The sequence below is a fragment of the Macaca nemestrina genome, chromosome 11 (genome assembly GCF_043159975.1).
Source record: "Macaca nemestrina isolate mMacNem1 chromosome 11, mMacNem.hap1, whole genome shotgun sequence".
Lineage (NCBI taxonomy): Eukaryota > Metazoa > Chordata > Mammalia > Primates > Cercopithecidae > Macaca > Macaca nemestrina.
Window position 1 is genome coordinate 122,026,342 of NC_092135.1, and position 22,959 is coordinate 122,049,300.

A 22,959-nucleotide genomic window follows, 5' to 3' on the forward strand; every position below is an offset into this window, starting at 1 on the left:
ATTAGAGTCAGAATAACAGTCAAGAATACCCCTCCACATACATGTATACACTTATTCAAGAATACACACACACACACACACGTGTATACACATATCAAAAAACTGTACACACACTCACAGTTATATACACACACATACATGTATGAAGAGTAGTGTGTGTTATCAAAAAAATGGAAGCGGTACACATATCCAATGATAAAAGAATGGTTAATTAAATCTGATAATGTGCCTGATATACAAAATTTTAAATGCTAATGAGCAAGAAAAAGCTGAAATATCACTAAAAGACAACAGTCTCTCTCATTGTGGGGTTAACAAAACTAACAAGTTAATGTGAAAATCTAATTTTCACCATAAGAGATGATGTTCTAGTTTTGTGTATGTCTACATGTATGTGTATGCAAGATAATGTGTATTATAATTACCTGGGTAGGTCTTGATAAAGTTCATTTTATTAAAATCTTCAGAAACGTGAAATTCCTAAAAGCAAATGCACAAAATAAAAAACTTTAAGAGTTATGGTTTTATAAAACAACAGAAACTTAACTTTCAAAAACGAAGTGAAATCCAAAAATGATTCTCACAAGACCTGGGACTTAAGACGAGTTATTTAGGAATGATATGAATTGCTTCCTTCATCAGACCTGTCCTCAGGCCAACATCGCTTTGGGAGAACAGACCTAATTGAATAAAAGTAAGTGCTGCTGACCAGCATGGGATTTGTGTCCACTTCTTCCTGCCCAAATCAGCACTCCGTATTCCTTCTCCCTCCTACTACAAAACTGTATTCTCTTAGGGACACAAAAAACCCCTCAAGACACTGCATATTAAAGCAAAACTGCAAAGACCCCTCACTAACAGAGCTCTCAGCAAAGTAAAAACAGGGCGCTGGGTAGCTCAGCAATTTAGTGGGGGAAAGTACACCTATTTAATATACAAACACACACAACAACAACAACAAAAAAGAAGTGTTGAGATTGTAGGTGGTTTTTGGCTTCTTTTTATACTCCTGTGTTTTCCAAATTTTATTTATTTATTTATTTATTTATAGACAGAGTTTCGCTCTTGTTGCTTCCTCGGCTCACTGCAACGTCTGCTTCCCAGGTTCAAGCGGTTCTCCTGCCTCAGGCTCCCGAGTAGCTGGGATTACAGGAGTGCACAACCACGCCCAGCTAATTTTTGTATTTTTAGTAGAGATGGGGTTTCACCATGTTGGCCAGGATGGTCTCGAACTCCTGACCTCAGGTGATCCACTCACCTCGGGCTCCCAAAGTGCTGGGATTACAGGCGTGAGCCACTGCACCTGGCCCCAAATTTTCTATAGATGTAATCCTTTATAACTTGGAAAAGAAATTTAAAGTACATATGTTTTATTGGGAAAAAAAATCAACCTCAACATAAAACTATGAAAATAAAACTCTAAAGAAAAATCACTAATTACTAGTACTACCATTATTATTATTATATTATTATTATTTTGAGACAGAGTCTCGCTCTGTCACCCAGGTTGGAGTACAGTGATGCAATCTCAGCTCACTGTAACCTCCGCCTCCTGGATTCAAGCGATTCTTGTGCCTCAGAGTCCTGAGTAACTGGGACTAAAGGTGTGTGCCACCACACCCGGCTAATTTTTCTTGTATTTTTAGTACAGACGGGGGTTTCACCACGCTGGCCAGCCTGGTCTTGAACTCGTGGTCTCAAGTGATCCACCCGCCTTGGCCTCCCAAAGTGCTGGGATTATAGGCATAAGCCACTGCGCCCAGCCAAGAATACTATTATTGATCAATGCTAAATTGACATGGATATTATGAATTGCTGACAGACCAGAGTGAGGGGGAAAAAAAGCACACAAAAGAATACAGATTTCTTGTTCTCCATCTTGTTTTTGCAAAGTAGAAAAAATGTATCAGCACGGTATATATTCATCCGTATTCAGTGGAAGAGCAATTGATCAACTGCTGACTAATGTTAAATTGGATTTGCCTTGCCCCTTTCCATTAAAAACTGTAACAGTTCTTATGTGCCATCCTATAATGACAGTCTCCCCTTGAACTGAAGGCCACAAAAGGGTCTCTAGGGAGATAAATGCACCAACACTGCACTACTGCACTATGTGAAGCTTGTACTTAGTGGCTTCTCGTTATATATGTGCATGCACATCATCATGATATTCCCATAAAATTTACTGAAGGCTAAAACGGAGAGCTTTGGCATTCACTACTGTGTCATGCATTTCCAGCACCCTTGCCTGCCACCCGCTGCTGTGTGAACTGCATGGGCAGGGAGCCTGTCCCTTCTACTGGATCTTTCTTCTTGACCCTTACATCAAGGCTGCTGCTGCTTTTTTTTTTTTTTTTTTTTTTTTTCCTTCTTTTGAGACAGGGTCTTGTTCTGCCATTCAGGCTGGAGTGCAGTGGGGCAATCTCTGCTCACTGCAACCTCCACTTCCCAGGCTCAAGTGATCCTCCCACCTCAGCCTCCTGAGTAGTGGGGCTACATGGTTATGCCACCACAATAAGCTATTTTTTTAATTTTTGTAGAAATGAGGTCTCACTATATTGCCCAGGCTGGTCTCCAACTCCTGGGATCAATCCTCCTGCCTCAGCCTCCCACAGGGCTGAGATTATCGGCATGAGCCACCACACCTGGTCCAAGGCTGCTGCTTTCAGTAAAAAAAAAAAAGAAACTCTCATAACTATACTTCTACTTCTGTTGTCCCCTTCTCAGCCAAAAGCTTCTCTAATGATCAGCCCACCCTGGTTACCCTCAGGCTCTCTGGCTCCCTCATCTCCCAGTCACACTTCAGTCCATGGCTCACCAGGGCTACCCCACTGCATGGGAAGGCTCTTCTTGTTATCAGCAGCTGCCTTCTAAGTGCCATCCCAAGAGCACTGCCCAGGCCTAATTTCATCCTCTCCCTCCTGCTCTTGACACCTTTACTCACCTCCTCCCTGAAACTCACTGCCCTCCGGCTTCCGTAGCTGCACTGTCCTGGCTGGCTCTCCTCCCTCTTTGCCTATTCTTCCTGTCTCTCCTTTAGGCTCCCAGCCCTCTGGCTTTTCTTTAAATATTGACATTTCCCTAGGAATGTGACCTTGGCCTTCTGCTTTTCTCAATCTACCAGCTCTGTCTAGTTCACGGCAGCCACCGTTGTAGTTTCCACTGACGTCTACATTCAGGGAACTCCCAACCCCTGCCCAGACCAAACCCTGAGGTTCAGGCACACGCACCCAAGTTCAGTTCTCAAAACTTAACTCATCACCTTTCCCCAAAAAAGATCAGCATCTTTTCTGTCTCTGAAGCAGCTAACTCCTGGCTAGAAACCTGAAAGTCATCTTAAAGCGGCTCTCTATTTCAACATGGACCTTTATTCAAACACCCAGCCCTGCTTCCCAGACAGTTCTTGAGGCCACAACCTCTTCTCCTCCCCACCCCGGTGTTTCACGATCTAACACTGGGATCTGGAGGCAGCCTCCTAACTGGCACCCGTACTTTCAGCCTTGTCCCTTCAAAGCCTGCTACACATTTCTGAGCTGACAAAAACCAGAAACCTGCTCCTGTTCCTCATTAGCGAAACCATGTAGTTTCTCTAAAGCACTTGATCCTTGGGTTCACCTAGAGGACTTGCTACTTATTATACAGATCCCCAGGTCCCTCCCTAGTGATTCCGAAGCTCTGGGTCTGGCACAGAGCTGGGGAATCTGTATTTTAGTTAAGTCCCCTCAATGACTGGCGTGACTACGCAAGGTCAGGAAACTCAGCTTACATAAGGTGGTCTGGGCCCCTTAAAGTCACACTCAAGGATCATCACTTCCCCTCCTCCCTGGCTGGCCTCCCCTTCAACTCTACTCCAAAACGCTGTCATTATTTAGGCCTCAGGTCTAGGCCCTGACTTCTTTCATTCCCTCCCCAGCTACTCAATCATTCTTGTGGCTTGAAAAATGACCTGATGATGATGTCCTCTGCCCAGACCTCTCCGGGGCTCCAGTTTTGTTTATCCTGTGCCAACTTCACATGGCCAGTCAGAAGCTCATCGGTACCTCAAATGAGGCTGGCTCTCACTGTCCCCCTCCCTCCAACTGCCTCCCCAGCCCAGCCTTACCCTTCTCAGGAAACAATACTACTTCCTACCCAACTGCTCAAGCCAAAAATCTGGCTGTCACCCGACTTCTCTTCCTCTCCTCTACACAGTCAACTTATCTCAGATGTCTCCAAGACTTATCTCAAGTCCATCCACTTGTCCTCCTTCATGGCCACTGTCCTTTCACCCAGACTGCTAAAACAGCCCGATTATCCCACCGCCACTCTGGCCGCCCCTCAATCCGTTTTCCACCCAGCAGCTAGAGGGATCTTTGAAAAATGTAAATTATATCATGCTATTCATCTGCTGAAAACACTTTAACAGCTTCTCACTACAATTACATTAAAATTTAAAGCTTTACCCAGACTTACAACACCCTGCACGACCTGGCGGCCTCCGCCCACTTCTCCAATCTTCCTAGGGTGCCTCCCTATCGCCCCGCACCAGCAAGCCACTATAACCTCCTCTGAGTCCTCTGATGCACACAGATCCTTCTCACTTGGGTCTTCTGGACACTGACTTCTGGAAACTTCCCTGGCTCTCTGCCGGCTGGCTCTGTGACAAAGATGCCAAGAAAATTAAATGGGAAAAAAATAGTCTTTTCAACAATTGGTGCTGGGATAACTGGATGTCCACATACGAAAGAATAAATGTGGAAACCCTCTGTGATACCACATATAAGAATTAACTTACAATAAATCAAAGCTCTAAATGTAAAGCTAAACTATAAAACTCTCAGAAGAAAATACAGGTGTAAATCTTCATTTATACTTATCTTCATAGGTATAAATGACCTTGGATTAGGCAATGGCTTCTTAGATATGGTATCTAAAGCTTAAGTAGCCAAAATAAATAAATAAATAAATTGGACTTCACTAAACTTTAAAAATAAAGTAAAAAGGCAGCTCTTAGGAGAAGATATTTGCAGAACATATATAAGGGTCTAGTATCTAACATACAGAAAAAACTCCTACAACTCAACAATTAAAAAATACTCTATTAAAAATGGGCAAAGGACTTAAACAGATATTTCTCCAAAGAAGATATAAATGACCAACAAGTACCTAAGAAGATCCTCACCATTACTAGTGATTAGGAAAAGGCGAATCAAAACCACAATCTAGTACCATTTCACATCCACCAGGACGACCATAACAAAAACAAAACAAAACAAAACAAGCAGAAAGTGACAAGTGTTAGCAAGGATTTGGAGAGCCGGAATATGTACAAAAAACATGTACATGAATTTTCATAGTAACGTTATTGATAACAGCCAAAAAGTGAAAACAACCCAAATGTCTATCAACTAATAAAGGGATAAACCAAGTGCAGTATAGAATACTATTCCACGGCCAAAAGAGTGAATTAATTCAAACAGGAATGAACCTTGAAATCATCATGCTAAGTGAAAGACAAACATAAAAGGCCACATGTACTGTATGAATCTATTTATCTAAAGTGTCTAAAATAGGCAAATCTTTGGATTCAGTAAATTAGTGATTTCCAGGAGCTGGGGGAAGGGGCAATGGAGAGTGACTGCTAATGGGTATGGGATTTTTTTGCAGGGAGGGGTGATGAAAATATTCTGGAATTAGAGAATGGTAATGGTTGCACAATCTTATGAATATACTACAAGACCACAGAATTATATACTTTAAAATGATAAATATAATTATGTTATATGTTATATTTCAATTAAGAAAAAATAAATATATGCATACAATTTGACCCACAAAAATGCCAATCTATAATAGACTAAAAACTTAAATATCATGTCCTTTACCAAAGATAGTTTGAGAAGTATTGCCTTAAAGAGCTCTGTGAAGTATTGCCTTAAAGAGCTCTGTGAGTTGCTGGCTGAATGGCTACACACACACACACACACACACACACACACACACACACAGAGGCTCTCCACCATCACGGCTGAGGGCTGTGGATTGCTGTAGGTGACATATTCACTCTATGAAGGCTATGATCTGTGGGTCAGCCTGAGCATCCAGCTATCAATTACAACAGCATTCTGAGTTCCAAGGAACTAGTTTAAAATGAAGCAACAATTTAATCCATTTTTGACCTAATATCTATACTGAATTAAACTTTTTTTTTTTTTTTCTTTTGAGACACGGTTTCCCTCTGCTGCCCAGGCGAAAGTGCAGTGGTGCAATCTCAGCTAGCTGCAGCCTTGACCTCCTGGGCTCAAGCCATCCTCCCACCTCAGTCTCCTAAGTAGCTGGGACCACAGGCATGCACCACTACCAACTAATTTTTTTGATTTTTCGTAGAGATGAGGTCTCACTGTGTTACCCAGGCTGGCTTCAAACTCCTGGGCTCAAGTGATCAGTCCGCCTCAGCCTCCTAAAGTGTTGGGATTACAGATGTGAACCACCGTGCCTGGCCTAAATTAAACATTTTTCATGCCAAACAATCAAGCATCCATTGTTAATCCAAAGTTAACTGGCCAATAAGGGACATGGGAGGTCAATATAAAGAAAATAATAAATACATTCTAAAAGCTACCTACCATTACGGCTCCATTATCCTGGCCCACAAATATCCGTCTGCTGTCATGATGGTAAGCCATAGCAGAGCAAGGAGCTGCCAGAAAGACAAAGAGCACATTACCAGCAAAGCTAAGCACTTTAAGTCATTCTTCAAAGTGACTGATTAAGAACTATACAGTTTAGGTTCACAGAGAGAGAGTAAAAATGTTTTCTAAAAATTACGTAAATTGAAAACGTTATTAAAGTTCTCTCTGTTGCCTTAGTTTAAAACTTTATTTTCACAAATCTTCTCGGTTATTTCTATAATGCTGGGTGAAGCGAGCCAGCACGAAGTTTCATCTGACTGAAAGTCCTACCTGTCGTCTGGCAAGCCTTGGGGACCAGGGCTTGCAGTGTGTGATCTGCTGCCCAAAACACTCAGGAGGTCATCCTGCCCCTGCCACCCTTCCCATCAAATGTCAAAGAGTAGCTAGAATCTGTGCAAAGATGGGTTCCCAGCACCAGAATTCCTATTCTATGGCATATGTGAGCATATGTGAGGTGCAGATATATGGCATATGTGAGTTGTGAGGTGCAGACAGGTTTCCTTGTCCATAGCAGTCTTATGTGACTGGGAGAACAGCTGCCTCTCCTCATGTAAACACTCTTTCCATGTTCTACCTACCCGCTTCCAGAAATCACAGGCTAGAGAACGAGTTTCAGAAAGGAGAAATTCTAAATTGTCTCCTTTTACCAAAAATTAGAATTAAAGTGATTTATAAATTGGAACATTTGAAAAAATATATATCTGGGTTTGTTTCAGCCTAAGGAATTTTAGTTAGCAACGGAAGAACCAAAACAAGGAAATGTATGCTAGGGAAAAACAAAACAAAACAAACAAATTTGAATTTACTTTGGAATAGAACTTCTTGTAAAAGACAAGTGGGTTATGGTGGCTCATGCCTATAATCTCAGCACTTTGGGAGGCCAAGGCAGGAGGATTGCTTGAGGCCAGGAGTTGAGACCAGCCTGGGCAAAATAGTGAGACTCCATCTCAAAAAAAAAAAAAAAAAAAAAAAAGATAAAAGAAAAAATGTCTTTTAAATGAAGTCATCATTTGAATATAGTTTAAAGTTCTCTCTCTCTCATAGGCCAATATCCTCACCAAAGGAAGTAAACTACAATACTGGATTGTACCCCAAAGCGAAAACATAGCTAACTGCATGATCAGACCATAGAGACTGTTTCAGTTGCATCCAAGAACCGTGTATTTGACTCTGAAAGGTACATACGGAAATTGTGCACAAAACAATTAGAATTGACTATGAGCCTGTATACTCCTTATCCACCATACTGATGTTTGGGATGAAAACAACAATCATGTATATGATATATATACATATATATATATACACACACACATATCTTTATACTATCAAAATGGTCTTTAATAACCATGCATACACTTATCTTTGACAAATCAAATCATCATACTTTGATGCGTTCAGAGATTCACTGTCATCATTTTTGCTTGCTTTCTAGATGGCACTAAATGCATTAGTTTTAGGCTTCTTTTCAATTTTTTTAATGCCCAACCCTATAACAAACAACATAAATATGTAAAATCCCTCTTTTGTGTAAAAATTACAAAGTGCTGGGTAATTTTATGAAGCTAGACAATTATAACATTTGAAAAAGAAAAAAAGGGTTTCCTTAGTTTGTTTTGTATTATATAGTGATATCCTGGCTCTCTCCCTGGAAAGGAGGTTTCTAATTGAGATAAGCAATATAAATGTAATATAGAAGGGGAGGAGTTGGATATAAAGCAAAACAGGAATCATCTTTCAAATCAGGTAACTTTTTTTTTTTTTTGAGATGGTGTCTCGCTCTGTCACCCAGGCTGTAGTGTAGTGGTGCAATCTCAGCTCACTGCAACCTCCGCCTCCTGGGTTCAAGCGATTCTCATGTCTCAGCCTCCCAAGTAGCTGGGATTACAGGCACCCACCACCACACCAGGCTAATTCTTGTATTTTTAGTAGAGACGGGGTTTCACTACGTTGGCCAGGCCAGTCTCGAACTCCCGATCTCAAATGATCAGCCTGCCTCGGCTTCCCAAAGTGCTGGGATTACAGGCATGAGCCACCATGCCCAGCGAAGTCAATGAACTTTTAAAAAGCCATCATTGCAGTCCAAAATCAAATGTTTAAAACTTTGGATCATACCACAGGGCCAAATTCAGCTGACTGCATATTTTGTTAATAGTTTTTTTTTTTCCTTTGGAACACAGACCTTTCATTTATGATTGCTTGCATGCTACATTTATGTATAACTTATGATTGCTCACATGCCATATTTATGTCTTATTTATGACTGCTTGCATGCTAGGAAGGCAGACTTGAGTAAGTGCCACAGAGATTGGCCCACGTAGTCCAAATGTTTACTGTCTGGCCCTTTGCATAAAAAGTTTGTGGACCTACCCATCACTGTGGTGGGAAGCATAGGTTTGGAGTCATAGATGAACATGGATTGGAATTCCAACGACAAGAAATCAACTTAACCCTTCTAACCTCAGCTTGCTTGTTCACAAAACGGTAAAAATATTATCTGCCTTGCATAGCTGTTGTGATGGTTTCATAAAATTATATTACCAAAAAAAAGGCACGAAGTACACAGTAAAGATAGAAGCCAAGAGTTACCATTTTTCTTCAGCTAAAGCAGTCTGAAAGTTATTTTTTTATGTGAGGTAATGTTATAGAAAGAACACAATTGGACTGCATATAGCAGTATAATAAGGCTTGGCTTATTGATCACTCTGTCAAGTCACAGGAAAAAGTTTAAATTGGTGGATATAACCACTAAGACATCCTAAATTGGATAATCTGCAGATAGTTTTTAGAACTAACATGGCATTCTGCTTTTCGTATTCTAAATTTAATTTTGAAATAAAAAGTCATTCTAAAACAGACAAGCAGTTATTTTTCACAATTCGTTCACTCTGTTTTCTTCTTGTGGTGTATCTGCAGTTTTATCAGCAGATACAGGTCCAAATAGAAGCAATAAAGAAGCATCTAGAAGTAACACACTGAACATGTGCAGATACAAACATGCAGGTGTCGACTACCCACTGCGAAGCTGTGTCTGTTCTTTCAAGTTCCTCCTTCCTGATCTAGAAGCTCCTTCAGGAGGGGACAGTTAAGCCAAGTTAAAAAGGGCTGAAGACAGAGAGATCCACCGCCACTTGCTCAAGATCTAACAGCCAAGAGAGCACACACATTTCTACTGCTAAGGTTTTGGTGCTTTGGGAGAGAAATTCATTAGAAAGTTGTACTAAATATTTGGGGGAAATGCAAGTCAAGGAGTAACTGAACTAAATATGGGACAAAAATCCATCTCAGTCTCTGTCTCTATTCTAATGAGAATGAACTTCAAGATTAAGGACTCAGGGAGATTAAGCTATGACCAAAATGCTAATTATGAAGGAAGGGAAGAGTGGGAAGCATAAGAGCCATAGTATTAACAACATTTTCCACAATGATAACAAAACATTTCCCTGCACTGATATGCGTTCCTCAGGCTGTTGCTACTTCCAGCTCTCAGATCTATCTCTGGGTCACTGGAAAGTAAGGAATTAGCCTAACAAGTCTTTTTGGGAGACTGGGGCAGGTTGGGTAACAGGTGGGCTCAGAGGCCCAGGATGTCCCACCTACCTCTACCCTGCTGCCAAAATTTCCAAAGTAAATTTATCAGACAGGCTCCATAAACACCTTCACTAAGACATCGGTTACTTCATATCTCAAGGTGAGAATTTAGTGTGAGAACCAAGGTTATGCATCCACAGTACATGCAGACATGGGTAACAGAAGAGATGCCACTGCTTGGCACAATAAATTATGATCAGGTTTTCAAGAAGTCTTCAAATGTCCTATGCATTATAAAGCTTTACTGTTCCTTTCATAATAGTTATCTTTATACTAGGGTTCCAGAAGGTCTCTCTCAATTTCACTGAGTGACTACCAAGACAGAGAAGCTGGCTAGCCTGCCCAGGCTGTTGGTAGAAGGCAGAAAAATAAAAAACCCTAATAAAATACAAACTTTTTTTTTTTTTTTTTTTTTTGAGACGGAGTCTCGCTGTGTCTCCCAGGCTGGAGTGCAGTGGCGTGATCTCGGCTCACTGCAAGCTCCGCCTCCCGGGTTCATGCCATTCTCCCGCCTCAGCCTCCCGAGTAGCTGAGACTACAGGCGCCCGCCACCACGCCCGGCTAGTTTTTTGTATTTTTAGTAGAGACGGGGTTTCACCGTGTTAGCCAGGATAGTCTCGATCTCCTGACCTCGTGATCCACCAGCCTCGGCCTCCCAAAGTGCTGGGATTACAGGCTTGAGCCACCGCGCCCGGCCTAAACTACGAACTTTTTGTGAAAATTATTACAGGATCTAAATGCTGCATGCACAATGAAATATATGTATAAAGGAGAAAGTGCTACCAGAGGAGAGAGGTGCCTGAAAGGATGACTCAAGCTGATGAGATGTAGTTTGCTGAATAACTGACTGCTCTGTCTTTATAACGAACTCCACAGCCCTGGAATACCTCTTAAGAAAGCAGTGGACAGCATCAGCAGTATCTGCGACCACTGTCAAGAGCTCTTCTTTGGAAAACTTGATAATGGTCTCCAGTAACAAACCATCAAGCATGCACTGAAGTCTTTTTTCTTTTCTTAGGGAGGGTCCTCTGTGTATTAAAAATCTTAACTGAGGAAAATCACTCATTAAGGACCAAGCCTCAAGGAAATTAGCAGCTACGGAGGCCTTCTATCTGGCTACTTGGCATCACGGAGTTGACTCCCTGCTTGAACTTTGGTGACGTCCAGGCATTGTCTACATGGCTTTCTTTTCAAGAACGGTTGAAGAAAAGAAGCGGGAGGTAAGGATGGTGATGCTGCTAAGATTCACATCAAGGGCTAAAGTTTATGTGTCACTTTATGTCAGTACATCCCAGCGCTGCTTTTTTTTTTTTTTTTTTTTTTGAGATGGAGTTTGCTCTTGTTGCCCAGGCTGGAGTGCAGTGGAGTGATCTTGGCTCACCACAACCTCTGCTTCCCGGGTTGAAGCGATTCTCCTGCCTCAGCCTCCTGAGTAGCTGGGATTACAGGCTAATTTTGTATTTTTAGTAGAGATGGGGTTTCATCATGTTGGCCAGGCTGGTCTCGAACTCCCGACCTCAGGTGATCCACCCGCCTTGGCCTCCCAAAGTGCTGGGATTACGGGCGTGAGCCACCGCGCCCGGCCTCCAGGGCTGCTTTAAAGGCTCCAAGCAGAAGTTTCATCATCCAGATTTATTTACAGAGAAAATTCTCTATTTAGAATGTGTTGTACCTTGGACCATGTCTCTCAATGGTCCAGAGGTTGGTGAAAAGGTTGGGCAAAGGTAGTCATGACGCTATGGAGGGCACAGTCCTTTCTTCGTGTCAATATTGGCTACTACAAAGGACAAAGTTACTGCTAATATAAGTTGGCCAAGTTAAGACAAAGAAAAACTGAGGAGAACATGTTCATTTTCCTATTTTTTTTTTCAGTTTTGCTCAAGTCTAATTCAGTTAAGCCATAGACTCAACTTCCTTTGCAAAAAAAAGGACTTTTCCTGCAGTTTATTAGAGCCTGTCAGAGGTATTAGGCAACTAAGAAACTCATTTTGAAATCTAGCAGCAATATTTAATCAGACATTTTGAAACTTATTTATTTTTATTTTTTCGAGACACAGTCTCACTCTGTTGCCCAGGCTGGAGTGCAGTGGAGCAACCTCAACTCACTGCAACCTCCCACTCTGGATTTAAGTGATTCTCCTGCTTCAGCCTCCTGAGTAGCTGGGATTACAGGCGCACACCACCACGCCCAGCTAATTTTGTATTTTTAGTAGAGACGGGCTTTCACCATGTTGGTCAGACTGGTTTCGAACTCCTGACCTCAGGTGATCTCCCCACCTTGGCCTCTCAAAGTGCTGGGATTACAGGTGTGAGCCACCGTGTCCAGTCGATATTTTGAAATTTAAATCATCAATAACATTAGAGACATTTCTCTCAAATGGAACAGTTCAGCTACTTACAGGCCATTGTGTGGTAAATGCTGGGCCAGTATTGACCACTGTCTCTTTTCAGCCATACCCGGATGGTTCTGTGGAGAAAAGAAAAGGAAAAATGGAGTTGTTTTTAATAATTTTATCTTTTGTGTTCCATGAGAACTTAATTTTTAAAATTTGTTTAATACTATTTCCTAACTGACCTTATAAAATTAACCGGACAAACTGGACAAATATATACATATATGTACACATACATATATAGTATATATAGTATATAACATATATATTATATACAGATACATATATAGCATATCATATATGCACATCATATACATATACATACTATATATAGTCACATAAAGTATGATGATATAAGTTATGCAGTACCTAGGAGTAAGGATTTCAATTCATTTTAACAATATGAAAATGTTCGGCCGGGCGCGGTGGCTCACGCCTGTAATCCCAGCACATTGGGAGGCCCAGGCGGGTGGATCACAAGGTCAGGAGATCGAGACCATCCTGGCTAACACGGTGAAATCCCATCTCTACCAAAAATACAAAAAACATTTAGCCAGGCATGGTGGCGGGCACCTGTAGTCCCAGCTACTTGGGAGGCTGAGGCAGAAGAATGGCGTGAACCCGGGAGGCAGAGTTTACAGTGAGCCTAGATCACATCACTGCATTCCAGCCTGGGCTACAGAGTGACACTCCGCCTCAAAAAAAAAAAAAAAAAAAAAAAATGTTCATTACATAATGACATAGAAAGAAAACAGAACTGTTAACTGCTTTTCTTGGTAAAAACAAACTGCGTGCACTTGGTGGTTGACCGCCTGGGCCAAGAGGAAGGCGGTGGCTGTGAGTGGGAAGAGGCTCATGGAGGAGCGGCATGGAGAGGGGCGCCACACACACCGGGAGCACACAGCAGGCTTAGGCTTGGGCATGGCTTTCTGCCTTCTGCCCCCCGGAGGAAATCATTCCACACAACATCTCTGGGGATCTTTTTCATCGGAACACGCACAGGGTGATGAGGAAATCCTGTGCACATGCAGGAAAATGACAAACGACCAAAATAGCCAAAGTTCAATATTCGGGTTTATGACCTCAGAGAAACAATGGGAGCCCTGCGGTTCCTGCTCCTGCACTCTCAAGGCCTCTGGGTGCCAGGCCTCTCCGTCTCCTGCATCCCTAGGACACCGGGGACTCCGCGGGTGATCGCCCCGCTCTGCCTCTGTACTCATAACCAGCTTATTGTCCCCATTGCCAACTCTGTGACAATCACTTTTATATCTCTCATTCATTTATTTATTGATGAGACAGAGTCTCGCTCTGTCACCCACATTGGAGTGCAGTGGCACGATCTCAGCTCACTGCAACCTCCACCTCCTGGGTTCAAGGGATTCCCCGCCTCAGCCTCTCAAGTAGCTGGGACTACAGGCGCCTGCCGACAAGCCCAGCTAATTTTTGTATTTTTTTGAGAGATAGGGTTTCATCATGTTGGCCAGGTTGGTCACGAACTCCTGACCTCAAGTGATCCGCCTGTCTTGGCCTTCCAAAGTGCTGGAATTACAGGCATAAGTCATCATACCTGGTTCTTATTTATTATTTTTTAAGATGCAGTCTCACTCTGTGGCCCAGGCTGGAGTGCAATGGTACAATCACGGCTCACAGCAGCCTCGACTTCCCAGGCTCAAGCAATCCTCCCACCTCAGGACCCCAAGGTGCTGGTATTAGAGGCATGAGTCACTACACCTGACCCATTTTTATATTTCTAACAGCAATGTAGATGCTGGCATACAGTAGGAGCTGAATAAATGTTTACACCCTTAACCTAAAATACATGAAGCCTAAATATTGATACCATATGTTTTCAGTTTTGAGGCCAAGTAAAACTGGATGGTGGGATGCATAAGTAGCGTGTCCTGGAGGCAGTGTCCTCCCTGACCCTTGAGACCAGGGAGACCCTCACATCCCCTGACCACAGCACTTCCCAGGAGGTTCATCCACTCCCTCCTCGACGCAGTGCCAATTACCACAAGGCCTGCAAGCCAGACCTATGCGAGCACAAGGCGAGACCATTTGTTTGTGGCAATGAAGGGCATGATAAGACCTTCGTCAGGGACTACCACCTGAGTCCCCATGTCCTCATTCACACAGGAGGAAAGCTGTGCAGCTGGTGGCTATAAGCAAAAATGCAACGCAAAATCAAACTTGAAGAAATCTTTTCAATGCAAACATGAAAATGCGCAAAGACAACAGGTATGCGATTTGAAGGCTTTCAGAAGATCTTTAAGAAGCATCAGCAGCTGGACATCCAACAGGGCCAGCACACCAGTGACCTGCTGCTCAAGAGTGCCCGGGGGGATCAGGAAGCACCCATCGCACCCAGCAGGCTGGGCCCACGCGGCCACAGACCCATGAGGACTGCACAGTATATGGCAAAGAGATGTTCCTTGGTGGCCAAAACATAGACAGAACTTCTGAAATGTGAGAGAAACTCCTCAGGAGGAAGTATTAATAACATGCGCAGTATGCCAGAAAACATTTACATGGAAAGATGATTTTCAGTAGCACACGAAAACACATCCCAGAGAGGGACGTGGGTCGCTGCCCAAGAGAAGAACAGGGTGGAACCTGCACAGTTGCATGTAACCTCCAGAGCCACCTCTCCTTTCAGGAGGAAGAGTGCCCCGTTGTGTATGACCATGCTGGCAGTGGGAAACCTTGCAATAAAACAAAGTCTCACTAGGCATGGCTGGTGCAGGATCCTGACAAGAAAATGGAGCTCAAAGTAAAACCATCTGGTGAAAAATGGGGTTTTTCACTTTTCACTTGCCTCAGTGGATGCATCCCTCCTCAAGGGAAAAAGATGGGCAAGGCTTATCTTTGCTTAAAACAGAGCGGCTGAACCGTACGGAGCACAAGATACTCTCGACAGCGGCTATCCTCGCCTTCAGCTAAGCATCACATCACTTTGTTTACAGGACCGCAGACCAGTGGGCCTGGTTATCTTCCCTCAGAAGCCTGTTTTTCTTTATTAAAATCACTGATGCAGAACAACAACCAAAAATACAAGTAAAACTGGTCAGAGACCAGAGGGACAATCAGAATAGTGGTTGCTTCTGGGGTAAGAGGAAGACTGAATGCAACCGGAAGAAAGAAAACTTTCTAGGGGAACGGCAAGGCTCTGGGTGTTGGTGACCACGGGTATATGTATTTGTTAGAACCTGTCCAACTCTACCCAAGATCTGTACACACGATTATATATGATTAAAGTAAAACTAGTAGTTGGTCTTTATTTATCCAAACAAATAAGATGACTTAGCACCACAGTGAGATTAACGCTATTCTGTATGTGAACTGGATAGAAACAAGGCTTAGGGCTAACACAACTGGATCAATCCTCTAGATCCACCAACCAATTGATAGGAAATACACAGGACATGGGAATATATTGAGCACCATTCAGCAAAGTCAAGACTGCAGGAAACTCAATAGAGAAATGACTCACTTTCTTCTACAAATAATTTGCAAGGGAAAAAAAAAAATAGAGAGGAAGGACAAACCTATGATTAAAAAGATTTTAGAGGTCTATCAAGTAATTAAAATATGTAGACTTAGTTAAATCCTAATTCAAACTAAAAGATATGCATAGATATTGAGGATATTTTAAAGATTTTTTTTTTTTGACAGGGTTTCACTCCGTCACCCAAGGTCTCCCGGAGTGCAGTGGTGTGATCATAGCTCACTGAAGCCTTGAACTCCTGGACTCAAGTGATCCTCCCACCTCAGCCTCCTGAGCAGCTGGGACAACAGGTGTGTACCACCACACCTGGCTGTTGCTCATTCCTTTGGGTGTGTTAATGGTGTCACTGTTTGTTTTTTAAGAAGTAAACAATAATTCCTATATATCACGTTTGCCATTCTCATTTGTCATCCTCAGCATGACTACCACAGTCTAGGTCCCATCTTTCACACAGCAGTCAGCCTGCTCTCACAGGAGTAGTGGACTCTTGCCTCCCTCTGCTCCATTTCCAGTGTGCTGACCCCCAGCTACCTCTCCCAGGGAGCCACCTGGATCACAGTGCTCCTATGCTCAGAACCCACCAGTGGTTGTCTCAAATCCAGATTCAACTGACAACCTTAGTGCCTATGACTCCCCATCCCAGAGCCTGCATCCCAGAGAGCTGTCACCCTCACATTCCCCGACTATGTCCAGCTCGGGTTTTGCCCTAAATCTGCCTTCCTCCCCACCCTACCAAGAACTCTTCTCTCTAGACAGTGTTTTCTGGGCAGATCACAGGATGGATGCCATCTCGGCATAACTTCTTCATCTAAAAGAATCAGTGGATGCTTCCATCCAATGATGATCCTTAGACATGAACTACCAATTTATTATTGCAGTGTGTTGACTATATTCCATATTACTTAAATCAGAACGTTTATGGATAGATTCTGACATGGGGGATGAAGCCAAAACCATTGCAATAAATAAGAGGCCAACTTCCTGCTAAGCATTAACTCTGTTCAAGGATTCTCCTCCGCCTCCAAACACACAGTGACGAAGGCCAAGGCACCTGGAGATCAAGGATTCATGTAGCACCACTTCACACTTACAGGCTCCATTTGTACAATCACATAGTAAACCTGCCAGCTGCCTGAGTGTTCGAGTTTTTTAGGTCAAAGGAAGAATGGAATGCTGACACGTCCTAAACCTCTTCAAATCAATCCCAGCATCTTAGGTCATGAATGTGTAGGTGGCTCAAAGCTTCCAGTGGCATGTGCTCTTCCTCGGTGCTCGTGGAAAGGGGGCGGGCACAATTCAGACATCAGAGAATTCTGCTGGGAGAAGAAAATCTGAAAGGTTGTCTCTTCCAACCAAGCATTTAACCTGGAAAAGTCTAACGTTAATTTCATACAGCTTTAGAATACTTAAACTGGCCCAAAGTCAAAATCGAACCTCCTTAGACTCCAGCGTTTTGAACACAATATTACTTCCTTTGGAAGACAAACATCAGCATACAGTTTGGTTGGCACAAATTGGACCCATACTAGGACTCAACTAATAAACTAGGAAACTGTCAAGACTTCCACGATCTCTTAGGGTTTTTTGTTTGAAAACTGTCGGTCACATCCCAGCTGAGAGAAGGCCCTCCTTGTCTGGGAATCAGGTTCTAAATGAGGCAACTGGCCTGGATGGTTGGCGCTACCTTTGTCTTCACACCTTCATCTGGCATTCCCTTCCATCTCTTTTCAAACCAGACCCTTCCTCTTCCAAGGTTAAATCAGACCAATGTTAAGTTTAAGCCTTAACACTATTGTACCCCAAGAACCTATCTATTAAACAGAGATGCTTATTTCTATGACTAATATATGAATGCATTTTGTATTATGTCCAGAATATTTACCAAATGGTTGTAAAAATAGTTTTAAGTTGGGCCACTTATTTAAAATACAACAAATTCCACACTAAAAAAATTACTATCCAGTAAATTGGAAGTAAAATCTACTATTCAGTAAGTTGAAAGCAACATAATAATACAGTTTAGTAATATTTACAGGAGCAAACTATTTAAAAGTCTAGGATGATATTAATAAACTGTAATCTCAGCACTTTGGGAGGCCGAGGCGGGTGGATCACGAGGTCAGGAGATAGAGACCATCCTGGCTAACACGGTGAAACCCGGTCTCTACTAAAAATACAAAAAATTAGCCGGGCGTGGTGGTGGGCGCCTGTAGTCCCAGCTACTTGGGAGGCTGAGGCAGGAGAATGGCGTGAACCCGGGAGGCGGAGCTCACAGTGAGCCGAGATCACGCCACTGTACTCCAACCTGGACGACAGAGCAAGACTCCGTCTCAAAAAATAAATAAATAAATAAACCATCTAATCACTAAAGCATCAAGATCAGATGGTATTATTTTTGTAGAAATCACAATATGTCTAGATTGAATGTCTAAACCACTCTCTCCACTAAGATAAAACGGCTTATGTTTTCCTTTAATATTTTGACAATTTTACACCCACATAAACTCATCTAAGGTTTTTCCTGCTGCTTATTCTCCCCATTTTTTCTAATGGCTAGATTTTCTTTTATATTCCAGGACCACATCAATCTGGGAAAAAGAAATCTTTCCTTAAAACCACAACCTTAGAAATGTGTTCATTCTTTTCCAAGCTCTATTTTGAAGTTGTTTTAAAACAATAGTCTGATATTTTTCCAAAAGGTCCTTAGAAAGGAACTGTGTCATTGCTTTCAGAGCCTAATAAATGTTTCCAAACTTCTCCATGCTACCATTCCTATGGAGGGCTTCTACCGTCTATCTCCTCTGCATTTTCAATTAGAGAAACAAGGACTTATAGCTGCAATATATTCCAGGAACAAATGAGAAAAGGTATCTCCACATATGACTATGTTATACATAAACAACTTACAGGGTATGCATGCCACTACCATCACTTACTTTATTTATTTATTTATGTATTTATTTATTTAACAGAGTCTCACTCCATCACCCAGGCTGGAGCGGTATGGCGCAAGCTCAGCTCACTGCAACCTCTGCCTCCCAAGTTCAAGTGATTCTCGTGCCTCAGCCTCCCAAGCAGCTGAGATTACAGACATGTGTCACCATGCCTGGCTAATTTTTGTATTTTTAGTAGAGACACGGTTTCACCATGTTGGCCAGGCTGGTCTTGGACTCCTGGCCTCAAGCGATCCACCCGCCTCGGCCTCCCAAAGTGCTAGGATTACAGGTGTGAGCCACTGCACCTGGCCCCATCACTTTATCATTGTTCAGCACTGTAGATGATTCATTTATTTTCCAAGTAAACAAAATTCCCAAATTGATTCTTTCTTATGTTAAATATTTCAGATTTAAATGTTTTTAAAATGTACTACTGGTGCAGGGAAAGCAAATGAATAACTCAAAACAATAACAAAATGCCACTTCTAGGGCTCTCATACTTCTTTGTCAGAATTGTAAATTAGAACTAACTCTTGGGCAAGAATTTTGCTCCAATATAGAGAGAAACAAATATAACTGCCCAATAATAATAATGACAACACCACTAATGATAAACTTTGATTAAGGAATTCCAGGCTTGGAAATTGGTTCCATAAAAATTATTTAATAGAATAAAAAAAGACCTACAAATTTAAAAAACTTCATATAAGCCTTATCCAAGGAGTAAAAATGCAGAAAATATGCTAAAAAATGAAATCGGTTAATGCTAGAGTAATTCAATAGCTTATATAATCATTACAAATAGTTATGAAGACCTGGCGTCCCAAGAAAATGTTTATGAAATGGTCAGCATTTTTGTTCCAAAAAAAAAAAAAAAAAGCATACAACAGAGATTATTATAACCCTCAGAGATACTGCAGGTTTATCACAACAAAGCAAATGTTGGAACAAAGTGAGTCACACAAATTTTTGGTTTCCCATACGCAAGCTGTGGTTACACTATAGTTTGTTAAGTGTGAAGTAGCATTACATCTAAAAATCAACGTACATACCTTAGTTTTAAAATACTTTATTGCTAAAAAAAAGTTAACAACCATCTGAAGCTTCAGCAAGGGATAATAGTTAATGATCATCTGAACCTTCAGCGAGGGGTAATAATTAACAATCATCTGAACCTTCAGCGAGGGATGATAGTTAATGATCATCTGAACCTTCAGCGAGGTAGTTAATGACCATCTGAACCTTCATCGAGGGATAATAGTTAATGACCATCTGAACCTTCAGCGAGGGATAATAGTTAACGACCATCTGAACCTTCAGCGAGGCGTAACAGTTTGCTGGTGGAGAGTCCTGCCTCAGTGTTGATGCTGCTGATCCGTCAGGATGATTGGTGATGAAGGTTGGCGTGGCTGTGGCAACTTCTTAAAATAAAACAACCATGAAGTTTGTTGCATCGGTTGACTCTTCCTTTCCCAAAAGACTTCACTGTAGCATGCAATGTAACTTAATAGCATTTTACCCATAATGTGCCAATTCTGCTAGCTTCAAACTTTACTTCTGTAGCTTCCTCACCTCTCTCAGGGTTCATAAAATCGAAGAGGATTAAGGCCTTCTTTCAAAATTGGAGTCGATCTTCTCAATGCCTGCTGCTCCCCCATCAACTAAGTTAATGGAATATTCTAAATCTTTTGCTGCCATGTCAACAATGTTCACGGCATCTTCATTGATGTTGATTCCATCTCAAGAACCCACTTTCTGTGCCCATCCATATGAAACTGTTTATACATTCAGCTTTTATCATGAAATTACAACAATTCAGTCACATCTACATGCTCCACTTTTAATTCTAATTCTCTTGCTATTTCCACATCTGCAGTTACTGAAGGCTTGAACCCCTCAAAGTTATCCATGATGGTTGGAATCAACTTCTTCCAAATTCCTGTTAATATTGACAGTTTAACCTTCTCTCAAGAATCATGAATGTTCTTAATCACATCTAGAATGGTGAATCCTTTCCAGAAGGTTTTCAACTTACTTTGCCCAGATCTATCAGAGGCACTATCTATGGCAGTTATAGCCTTATAAAAAAAATTTTTTTTGAGACAGGGTCTCCCTCGGTTACTCAGGCTGGAGTGCAGTAGCACAATCATGGCTCACTGCAACTTATGCCTCCCAGGCTCCAGGGATCTTCCCACCTCAGGTTCCCCAGTAACTGGGACTACGGGCACGTATCACTACACCTGGCTAACTTTTTAAAGGTTTTTGTAGAGATAAGGTCTCATTATATTGCCCAGGCTGGTCACAAACTCCTGGGCTCAAGTGATCCTGCCACCTCAGCCTCCCAAAGTGCTGAGACTATAAGCATGAGCCACTGTGCCCAGCAAAAGTGTATTTTTTAAATCATAAAATTTGAAAGTTGAAATTACTCCTTGATCCGCGAGCTACAGAATGAGTGTTGTATTAGCAGGCATGAAAACAACATTAATCTCCTGGTATGTCTCCATCCTCAGAGTTCTTGGGTGACTAGGTGCATTTTCAATAAGTAAATATATATGTGTGTGTGGGTATATATTTTTTATATATACAAATGTGTGTGTGTGTGTGTATATATATGTGTGTATATATATGTATATATTTGAGACAGAGGCTCACTCCATCACCCAGGCTGGAGTGCAGTGGCACGATCTCAGCTCACTGAAACCTCTGCCTCCTAGGCTCAAGAGATTCTCATGCCTCAGTCTCCCAAGTAGCTGGACTTACAGATGTGCAACACCATGACTGGCTAATTTTTGTATTTTTAGTAGAGTCGGGGTTTTGCCATGTTGTCCAGACTGGTCACAAACTCCTGACCTCAAGTGATCTGCCTGCTTTGGCCTCCCAAAGTGCTGGTATTACAGGCGTGAGCCACCATTCCTGGTCAATAAGCAATAATATTTTGAAAGGAATCTTTTTTTCTGAGCAGTAGGTCTCAACAATGGGCTTAAAATATTCAGTAAACCATGCTGTCAACAGAAATGCTGTCATCCAGCCTTTGTTGTTCCATTTATAGAGCACATGGCTCTATAAATAGCTTTAACACAATTCTTAATGGTCCTAGGATTTTTGGAATGGTTAATGAGCATTGGTTTCAACTTAAAGTTACCAGCTGCATTAGCCCCAAGAAGAAAGTCAACCTATCTTTTGGAGCTTTGAAGCCAGGCACTGACTTCTCTTCTCTAGCTATGTAAGTCCTAGATGGCATCTTCTTCCAAAAGGATTGTTTGGTCTACATTGAAAATCTATTGTTTAATGAAGTTGTTTTCACCAATTATCTTAGCTAGATCTTCTAGATAACTTGCTGCAGCTTCTGCATTAGCACTTGATGCTTCACTTTGTCCTTTTATGTTATGTAGACTGCTTCTTTCCTTAAACCTAATGTGCCAATTCTGCTAGCTTCAAAATTTACTTCTGTAGCTTCCTCACCTCTCTCAGGCTTCATAAAATCGAAGAGGATTAAGGCCTGTCTCTGGATGAGGCTTTGGCTTAAGAGGATGTTGTGGCTGGTTTGATCTTCTATTCAGATCGCTAAACCTTTCTCTACATCATCAATAAGGCTGTTTTGCTTTCTTACTCATGTTTTCACTAGATTAGCACTTTTAATTTCCTTCAAGAACTTTTCATTTGCATTCATAACTTGGCTGTTTGGTGCAAGAGGCCTAGTTTTCGGCCTGTCTCAGCTTTTGACGTGCCTTCCTCACTAAGCTTAATCATTTCCAACATTTGATTTAAAGTTAGAGACATGTGACTCTTCCTTTCACTCGAACACTCAGAGGCTACTGTAGGGTTATTCACTGGCCTAATTTCAATATTGTTGTGTCTCAGGG

The 22,959-nt window shown here is 41.9% G+C and overlaps 1 protein-coding gene across 1 annotated transcript in view; it reads right to left on the reverse strand.

The window, feature by feature from the left end:
- The window catches only part of LOC105481316 (WD repeat and FYVE domain containing 1), a 71,551-nt gene that overhangs the window by 31,705 nt on the left and 16,887 nt on the right, over positions 1-22,959 (reverse strand). Inside the window, exons 2-4 of the mRNA XM_011740821.3 lie at positions 12,662-12,729; positions 6,606-6,679; positions 426-480 (exon numbers count right to left, since the gene is read on the reverse strand). Coding sequence (XP_011739123.1) covers positions 426-480; positions 6,606-6,679; positions 12,662-12,729 — 197 coding nt within the window. The remainder of the gene's footprint in view (positions 1-425; positions 481-6,605; positions 6,680-12,661; positions 12,730-22,959) is intronic.